This window comes from Tupaia chinensis, unplaced genomic scaffold (assembly GCF_000334495.1).
Source record: "Tupaia chinensis unplaced genomic scaffold, TupChi_1.0 Scaffold139484_1, whole genome shotgun sequence".
Classification (NCBI taxonomy): Eukaryota; Metazoa; Chordata; class Mammalia; order Scandentia; family Tupaiidae; genus Tupaia; species Tupaia belangeri.
The window spans coordinates 715,698-725,237 of record NW_006199369.1 but is presented as its reverse complement, the minus strand read 5'-3'; the positions used below and the strand labels follow the sequence as shown (position 1 = coordinate 725,237).

Sequence of the window (9,540 nt, the reverse complement as noted above, 5' to 3'; positions counted from 1 at the left end):
AAAAAAAAAAAAAGAATACTGGGGGAGCTGGGAGAAGTAGAACCTCTCAGAAAAAGCCTTTAACCAAGATGCGAAGGGTATTCCAGGACAAAAGAACAGACTATGTGAAGACTTAAGAGGCAGGAAAAATTCAACCACAAAACTGGGAGATCTACTACCTTGGCTTCTGTGATATCCCTAGAATATTCACTACTGCTGTTACTGATATTTAAATGATAGTAACAAATACTGCAACAAGATATAATCAGAAAATTATATCAAAGTCAAAGCACTTGATGTCAATGGAATGGTATTTACCAATTTTAATGTTGTCACTGATGGGACTGGATGCAACTATTTAGTCAGATGTAATAGTAACTTAAGCAAAAATTTAAATAAACATGCTACAAAGCCCTGCATTCCATTACAAAAAAAAAAAAAAGAGAGAGAGAGAGAGAAGTCCCAGTGTGCAGGAAGAGAGGGAAGGGCAGAATTGAACTATTGCTGGGCAATCCAGGAATCACCACAGGAGTGGCAATCAGGCCAATGCTTGAAGAATGGGAACAAGAGATGACCCATAGCAGATGTGATAATGCTGTATTCCCTGATTTTCTCAGTCATATCCATTGTGTGTGTGTACATTAAGCTGTTCCGTGTTGGTCTCTGTGTGCCCAACTTGTTTTGTAAAAAAGAGCAGATAGAAGGGCCAGCTGGTGGCATGGTGGTTAAAGATCTTGACTCTCACATGGTCAACCACAGTTTGAGTCTCAGACTGGGTGGCTTGAAAATCATGACAGACACATGTGCATGTTTGCCCAAAGTCCCAACAGAAGAAAAAGGGATTAAGATGTAGTCATTCCCTCTGGTGGATGATTTCTCACTTTCCCTCTCTCTGTCTCTCTGGTGAGCACACATACCCTATGGCAAAAACCTAAAAAAAAAATAATAAAAAAGGAAATAAAAAGAGGGAGCAGGCAGAGGGCCAGAGGCACAGCAGTAATGCAACTGGACCCACATGGGAAGGTCCCCGGTTCATGTCCCCGGAGTGCTCACACAGCCCTGTGATCCAGGCTGACTGAGGCTGGAGGTGGATCGTGACATGAGGTCCCTGCTGGAAGTGCCCTCTTCCTCTCTCTTTCTGTCTCTCTCTCTCTCATGGAAAAAAAATAAATATGTAAACTTATTAAAAGGACAAGTGGAGGCAGTGGGACTTGGTGTACCCAGACGTTGTGGTCCAGGAGTTCAGATCATCACCCACAAGAGCACGGGCATCCTTGGAGAGTGTGACTCATTATCAGAAAACCTAGGTTGGGCAAGGCTCCATTGTTTACAAGCTTCATGATTTGGAGCAAAGAAACAAGCCAATTTGAGCCTCAGATTCCTCAACTTAAAAATAGGAGTAAGAAGTTATAGAGTTCAGGGAAAACAAATTCATTCTACCTATAAAAACATTTTATAGCATAATAATTTTTGATGTTTTATATTTTTTTATTCCAGAGAAAAGTTCTGATGACCACTATCTACTTGGGACATAGCTGATCCTTGAATACCACAGATTTGAACTGTGGGGTTAACTGATACACAGATTACTTTCCTTTTTTTTTTTTTAACCTAACAACAAATTTATCACTTTTAAAAATTTATTTCAAATGTATCACTTTTTAAAATGAGAGCTTTTCCCATAAGTGAAAAAATTTGAAGCACGTCCAGTGTCTCTGCACTCTCACTTTGAACCCTTGATCCTAAGATACCTACTCTTCTCTCAAACCTCTTTGACTCTCTGGAAACCCAGTGGTGCTTTATGGATGGAGGGGTCCCTCTGTACTGGGTTCCTCCCTGCCCCTCTCCTGAGCTTTCAGGAAGGGTCTGCAGGCTTTCGTGTGTCCCCAAGGGGCCTAGCCATGACTGAGACTGTGGCTGTAAACCCCGAGTGGGCAGGGTACTGGGTTCTATGCTCTCACAGCTCCTGTTGCCTTGGGTGACACTTAAGTGTCACTGAGTGTCAGTGAACTGAACTCTTTCATTGTGGTCTTCATGATCCTTGTCATCTTCCATTGCCATGGAGATATTGCCAAAGTGGACTTGGGAAGTGGTTGGGGATCCACCTTCATTTAGCTCTTGGGATGGCTGGTCCCTGGTCAGCTCGAGGACTGCAGAGTGGACAGTGTCTCTAATCTGCTCCTCTGCCTGGAGTCAAGAAGTGGCTCCAATACCAGATTGTAGACTAGATCCTCAGGGCTATTATCTTGCTCCGTGGCGGGGATGGCAGCCACTGGATTGAGACTGCAGAGGACCTGGCTGGGGCAGGTGTGCTCTCTTTCACTTAGTTCTAGACTCCACCCCAGCCTGGCCTTTTTTGCAATACATAAATAAAACACCGGGGGGGGGGGAGGGCTCCTATAATTTAAAAATAAAATGTGATTTCTTTTTCATGTTATTTTTTCATTTTCAATATGTAGTACTGCTATGTATAATATCTGTAGTATTTTATATCATAAGAGACATATTGATGTGGGTACTTAGAAATAATTCATCTTGCAAACATAACTAGACAACCTAAACTTAGGGATTGTTAAATACAGTATGGCACTGTAAATGTATTTTTATCTTCATTATGATTTTTTTTTACTGCCAGAGAGTGCATGCACACACCAGAGAGAGAGAGATAAAGCACTCCCCATGGGCATGATTATACTGCTTTTCCTTCATTCCATCAGGATCCTGGGTACACATGCGCATATACCTGGTATGTTTCTCAGGCCTCAGGGAATGGGACACCAATTGCAATTGGCCATTGCCATGTGGGATCTAGCTCCGATTGCAGGTTTAACCACTGCACTGGGGGGGGAGGGGTTTAGCAGGGTGGCCCCCTTATGATTTTCTTAAGAAATTTTCTGTGCTCTAGCTTACTTATTTCAATAATACAATATATAATATGTATCACCTGCCACATATAAAATTTGTGTTAATCAACTGCTTATGTTATGGGTAAGCCTTCTGGTCAAAGGTAAGCTATTAGTCATGAAGGCTGGGAGGAGTCAAAAGTTGCATGTGGGTTTTCACGTGGAGAGTCAACAACCCCATGCTGTTCCAGGGTCTGCTGTACTCCCCTTTATCACACAAATGGTTGCTTTTCCTCTCATGCCTCTGATCTAGTTGCATGTCTTCAGCCCTCAAACCATTTCAAAACACAACTAAATGTTCACACTTTCTGAAAGCCGTGGTATTTTAATTATCATGGTTATTTAAAGTTCCTAATACTGCCTCAGACACTAAGTTTCAACTACTAATTAAATACCTAGTCAGTCACTATTAATATTCCTGGGTAATTTAAAAAAACTGATCCAGAATGTTTCCCAAATTTTAAAAAATGTTTAATTTAAAATACTTCTTATTTCAATAATACAATATATAATATGTATCACCTGCCACATATAAAATTTGTGTTAATCAACTGCTTATGTTATGGGTAAGCCTTCTGGTCAAAGGTAAGCTATTAGTCATGAAGGCTGGGAGGAGTCAAAAGTTGCATGTGGGTTTTCACGTGGAGAGTCAACAACCCCATGCTGTTCCAGGGTCTGCTGTACTCCCCTTTATCACACAAATGGTTGCTTTTCCTCTCATGCCTCTGATCTAGTAGCATGTCTTCAGCCCTCAAACCATTTCAAAACACAACTAAATGTTCACTTTCTGAAAGCCGTGGTATTTTAATTATCATGGTTATTTAAAGTTCCTAATACTGCCTCAGACACTAAGTTTCAACTACTAATTAAATACCTAGTCAGTCACTATTAATATTCCTGGGTAATTTAAAAAAACTGATCCAGAATGTTTCCCAAATTTTAAAAAATGTTTAATTTAAAATACTTGAGTTCTTGAAAATGTGGAGCACGTTCTATAAATAACAGCAATGGAATATTAAAGCCCACCTAAGGTGCACACACAGCCAACCGTCAGGACCCCAGACAAGCCCTGCCTCAGGTTGAGTCACACAACACAGCAATCCCCCCAATGGAAAACCTAGATTTTGCCTCCTGTTGGCCCCATGCCATGAAGAAACCATGATGAGGAATGGTCTCATCCAGCTCATTCCCAGGTCAGAGGGTAGGTGGGAGCTGGTGGGCGACCTAGCCAGGAGCCAGCAGCTTTAGAGTGGTACATCTCTCATTTCCTGTTTACCCCAGTGGGGGGCAGAGACTCCTGGACAGAAGACCACAGCAAAGAGGAAGTCACCCCTAAATGACGAAATACATCCAGCCAACTTGTTACTACTGGATTATGATTCTGGCTTAGTGATACAGAAACATAATCCAGAAAGCTTGCTCCCTTAAAGAACAATAGTCACCTGTCAGGTGAGTAGAATTCAGTCACTGGCTTTCACTGCCTGTCACCAGTCAGAATTCAAAAATAACTAAATGCTCTTTCTCTCTCTCTCCCCTCTCTTCTCATATTTCTTCATTGAACACAGAGTGGCCAAAAGCATAAGTAATAAAGCATGCTGCATATCTCTCAGTACCTCTTCCAAGGTGGTGTCTGAGATTCCATAGCCTGTCAGGTTCAGATGAGGCAGGCTCTGGTCCAGGGCCTGGAAGAGCCCTTTGAAGCAGGTCCTGTCCGCGTCCTTTGGTAGGGTGTAGGTCAGCTCAGCCTCACTGCTGTCCTTTAGAAATGCTTGTGGGATGTAGAGCTGTATCAGGGACGTAACACGAGCTATGTCCTTTGGGTCATAGGCCTCCAGAACAGAAGGCTATTAAGAATAAATAAATAAATAAGTTGGAATGAGAAACAAGAAATGACAACCCAAATAAACATCACTTAATTTCATGTATATACATAAACATAATAAATACATAAATATTTCAAAAATTCTACTTTGAAGCTTAAATGATAAATATCACACTTAAGCATTACATAATTCAGGAATAGTTGTATTTTTCCCTTTTTTTTGAAAGAGAGATTTCTTACATGCTTACCAGAGAGACAGAGAGAAAGAAAGCAAGAAATCACTCCCTAGGGGAGTTTGCCATGCTATAATCCCTTCTCCTCCATTTTCTCAGGATTTGGGGCACCTACTCACACATGACCAGCCTGAGTTTCAAACTGCTGGGTCTGGAACTCGAACCATGATCGACCATATGGGAGACCAAAACCTTAACCACTATGCCATCTGCTGATCCTTTTTAAAAAAAAAAAATGTAAATCCACAGTGATAAACCTGCAGAGACCAGACTTGCACACCCATATTTGTTACTGTACAGCCTGTAGCCAGACTCCAGGAGGGCTATATTCATGAGAGGCCCCCAGTTTCCTGGGAGAATCATGAAGGAGATTCTCTGGGCCTAAAAACTGAACTTACCAATAGGACATAGAGTTGAATCTTCTGAAAAAGACCAGACTTCCCAATCTCGAAAGAAAGGTGCCTCCTCAAGGTGACAAAAAGTCACCTGAATTAAAGAAAAAGAAACGAGGAACTTTGGCTCATAGATCAAAGTCAGACCTTTCAAGGGCCACCAAAAGTCAATAATCATCAAAAGTCAGGGAGAGACTTCCCACTCACCCCTACACCCCAACCCCAGAGTGACCACTGCCTGACCCAGTTGGCACAGACAATAATAACTACAAATGTGGCAAAGAGTTGCCCTCTTGGATCCTGCCCCATTTGTTCTAGCTCTTCATGGCCCTGCTTCTACATTATGGCAAAATTTTATCTTCCTATGTGGAATATCATCAGAAAAATATTTTTAGAATACCTGGATTATGATACCTACTGTCCAGACAGTTGTAGGAACTCCTACAATCTACCAGGCAATTCTAGCCCTTTCTGTTTATTTCAGGTGGCAAAATGCACTCTTGTATTCACCGAGGCCAGCACCTGTTTTAGCCACTGAGCTGTTGCACAGAGGCCTCCGCTAAGACATCACCATTGCATAGCTCACAGTTTGTTTCTTATGCCATGAGAAGAGGGGGATTTCCCCAGTGAAACAAAACGATTGTTCTTCTTTTTTATTTTTATCTTTTTGTTAGGGATTTTTGCTATAGGGCCTGTACACTCACTGGAGAGACAGAGAGAGACAGAGAGACAGAAAACAATGTGAAATCACACACACACACACCCTGCCCCAGAAGGGGATGGCCATGCCACAATCCCTTCTCCTCTATTCTCTTCTTGATATCTTGGGTACACATGCACGCATACCCAGCGTGAGTTTTTAGCTGCCCAGCTGAAGACTCAAGTGGAATGCATGGGAGTTCACAGCAATGTAACCATTTTGCCATCGGCTGGTCCCATGGCTGTTCTGCTTACTTGTTTTGTGAGGGTCAGGCTGAGCCCCGGGCTGTATGCCTCCTTCAGGCAGAAGGGAGGACCGCAGCACCTGAGCCGGCCCTGCTGCAGGACAGCCACGCGGTCGCTGAGCACTTCAGCCTCATCCAGGTGGTGAGTTGTGAAGATGATGGTGCGACCTGGATGCAAGCACAGGCGTGTCATGACCAGTGTGACAAAGGCATCAACAAAAGTGGCCTTTCCTTCCTTGGAACAGCAGATGGAAACATGATTTAAAGATTGCAACCAATTTTTAAATCAGAAAACATTGAAATGGACCCTTTAGAAACGAATTAACCAAGGCCACTTTACAATTAGAGGCCCTGAAACTTTCCTTTAGAGCTACCCCTACAGTCATGACTACTGCTTCTCTAAATGTTCCACTCCCCTCAAGAACCAAAGGGGTGCTCTGACAGGTACTGGTGATTAAACTGGGGTGTCCCCGCCTCAACCAGAAGCATAAATGATGATGTGGTACCAGGATAACCATCTAATATTCCAGAGCTTGAAACAGGCTGTGATGATCCTTGGGGATGCAGAGTAGTGAGCATCTGAGAAAAATTGGTAATGAAAAATTTTCTTTCTAACCAGAAAGTATATCCCCCCAAACAGCAGCTATCATTAAATTTTCCCAGACTCACAGTTTTACAGTGAAATAAAGTGAGATTCAGACAGACAATCAACTTCCACACCATCCTGGGTTTTCCCACAGGAAGATTATTTCTGCCTTAACCCACAGAAAACATTGCAAGTGCCTCAACAACTGAAATTCCTGAAGTTAGAGACAAGAGGGAGAGGCAGCGAGCAGCCTCAGGGTAGTAAACTAGGAATCAGCAATCCATTTTGGTAGAAACAGAGAGGCTTTCTGCAGGGCCCTACCGATCTCCCCACATGGTCCACATGCTCTCTTTGGGTATATCCACCAGGCTCACTCAGGATGGGCACCATATCGAACTCTGAACTTCAGGGAGACTAGTAGCCAACCTGACCCAGAGCACTATCTAGTGCTGAACAAGAGGGAGTGATCTTTGGCTAAGGTAATTCAACAGTCAGCATGCACGGGATCTCCAAACAGACAGACCTACTTCAGAAAATCAACACAAGCCAGTCTAGATGGCAAAGACAGGAAGAGGTGCTTAATCCTTCGATGTAAAGAACAGACATATGCCCAGAAAAAGTAACAATAAACAGGGAACCGTGACCTTGCCAAAAGACAAAAGAAGGTGCCAATAATTGTTCCTAATGAAAACAATAGATGATCTTTCAGATCAAGAATTCAAAAAGCAGTTATAAGGAAATTCAGCGATTCTCAAGAAAATGAAGAAAATCAATTCAGAACTTTATCGGAGAAATTTAACAGAGATTGAAATAATGCAAAATTAAACAGAAATTGTGGCACTAAAAAAATATGATAAATGAACTGAAAAATACAGTGAGGAGCCTGAACAGCAGAAAGTGTATCATGCAAAATAATCAGTGAGCTCAAAGACAGACCAGTTGAAATTACACGTAAGAGGAGAAAAATAGAATTAGAAAAAAAGCAAAGATTACAAGTCCTAGGAGACAACATAAACAGAGTAAATGTAAGAGTCACTAAAGATAAAAAGAGACTTGAGAGTGAAAAAGCAGTAGAATATTCTAAATAAATGGAAACCAAAAATGATCATGAATAGCTAGATGTACATCAGGTAGAACAGTCTTTTAGTCAAAAACTATAAAACAAGACAAAGGAGGACTTTTATTTTACTTTATTTTATTGCTTTCTGTCTTTCTGTGTCTCAGGAGAGTGCATACACCCTATAGCAAAAATCTATCTTAAAAAAAAAAAAATGAACTTGGGAGGAATCTGGAACTTCCACATATCAAGGCATGAAAAGATTATAAAAAAATGCTAAACAGATTCAACCCAAATATGACTTTCCCAAGACATATTATAATCAAACTCTCAAAGGTCAAAGACATGAAGAAGATTCTGAAATCACCAAGAGAAAAAAAAAAAAAAAATCAACTTGGAGGAAAGATCTGGAACTTCCACATATCAAGGCATGAAAAGATTATAAAAAAATGCTAAACAGATTCAACCCAAATATGACTTTCCCAAGACATATTATAATCAAACTCTCAAAGGTCAAAGACATGAAGAAGATTCTGAAATCACCAAGAGAAAAGAAACAACTAACTTACAAAGGACTCCTGGTACGCGTGACTGTGGACTTCTCAGAAGAAAGCTTGTAGGCCAGTAAAGGGGAGGGAATGATCTATTGAGAGTGCTAAAAGAAAAAAGACTGTCAGCCAAGAATATTGTAGCCAGCAAAACTATTCTTCATAAATGAAAAGATGAAGAGTTCCCCAGACAAACGAAAGCTCAGAGAACTCATCACCATTCTTCTCCTGCAAGAAACACTAAAGAGAGTTCTCAAATGGAAGGAAAAAAGGCTAAATCATAACAAAACAAAAAATCTGTAGGTATAAAGCACACTGGCAATCTGGCTATAAAGTACCATAGAGAAGATCTTCTTGGGTTGATTCTATTTGGGGTCTTTTGTGTTTCTTGGGTATAAATGTTTGAGTGCTTCTCTAGGTTTGGAAAGTTTTCTTCCAAGATTTCATAGAATAGATTATCAATGCCCTTATTAGTTTCTACACCTTTTGGGATACTGATTATCTGGATGTTTAAGAGTTTAATGGCATCTAGTATTTCTCGTATATTATTCTCATTTGGGGGGAGTTATTTTCCCAGTATTTTTGGTGATTTCTTTCAAGGTCAGAGTTTTTTGTCTTCTACAGCTGAGATTTGATCTTCTGCATGATCTAATCTGCTCTTAATACTTTTGAGGGAGGTTTTGATTTCCAGTATTACAGCCTTCATCTCTAACAGTTCGTCTGATTCTATTTTTTATTATTTTTAAGAGGTTTTTGCTATAGGGCGTGTGTGCTCGTCAGAAAGACAGAGAGACAGAAAGTGAGAAATCACCCCCTCAGGGAGGATGGCCATGCTGCAATCCGTTCTCCTACATTCTCTTCTTGGGATCTTGGGCATGCACGCACACAAGCCCAGCATGAGTTTAAGCCACCAGGTCTGGGACTTGAACCACTGTCGACTACATGGGAGTCCAGGGACATAGCCATTAAGCTAACTGTTGGTCCCATCTGATTCTTTTTTATCGTGTTTATTTCTTCTTTCAAATCATGGAAGGACTTCCTCATCTCCTGGAGCTCATTGTATTTTTTCTCTCGCA

At 41.2% G+C, this 9,540-nt stretch overlaps 1 protein-coding gene across 1 annotated transcript in view; it reads right to left on the bottom strand.

Annotated features, from left to right (window-relative positions):
* The window catches only part of ABCA13 (ATP binding cassette subfamily A member 13), a 500,786-nt gene that overhangs the window by 250,396 nt on the left and 240,850 nt on the right, over nucleotides 1-9,540 (bottom strand). The window contains 2 exon segments of the mRNA XM_014593022.1: nucleotides 4,496-4,726; nucleotides 6,284-6,441. Coding sequence (XP_014448508.1) covers nucleotides 4,496-4,726; nucleotides 6,284-6,441 — 389 coding nt within the window.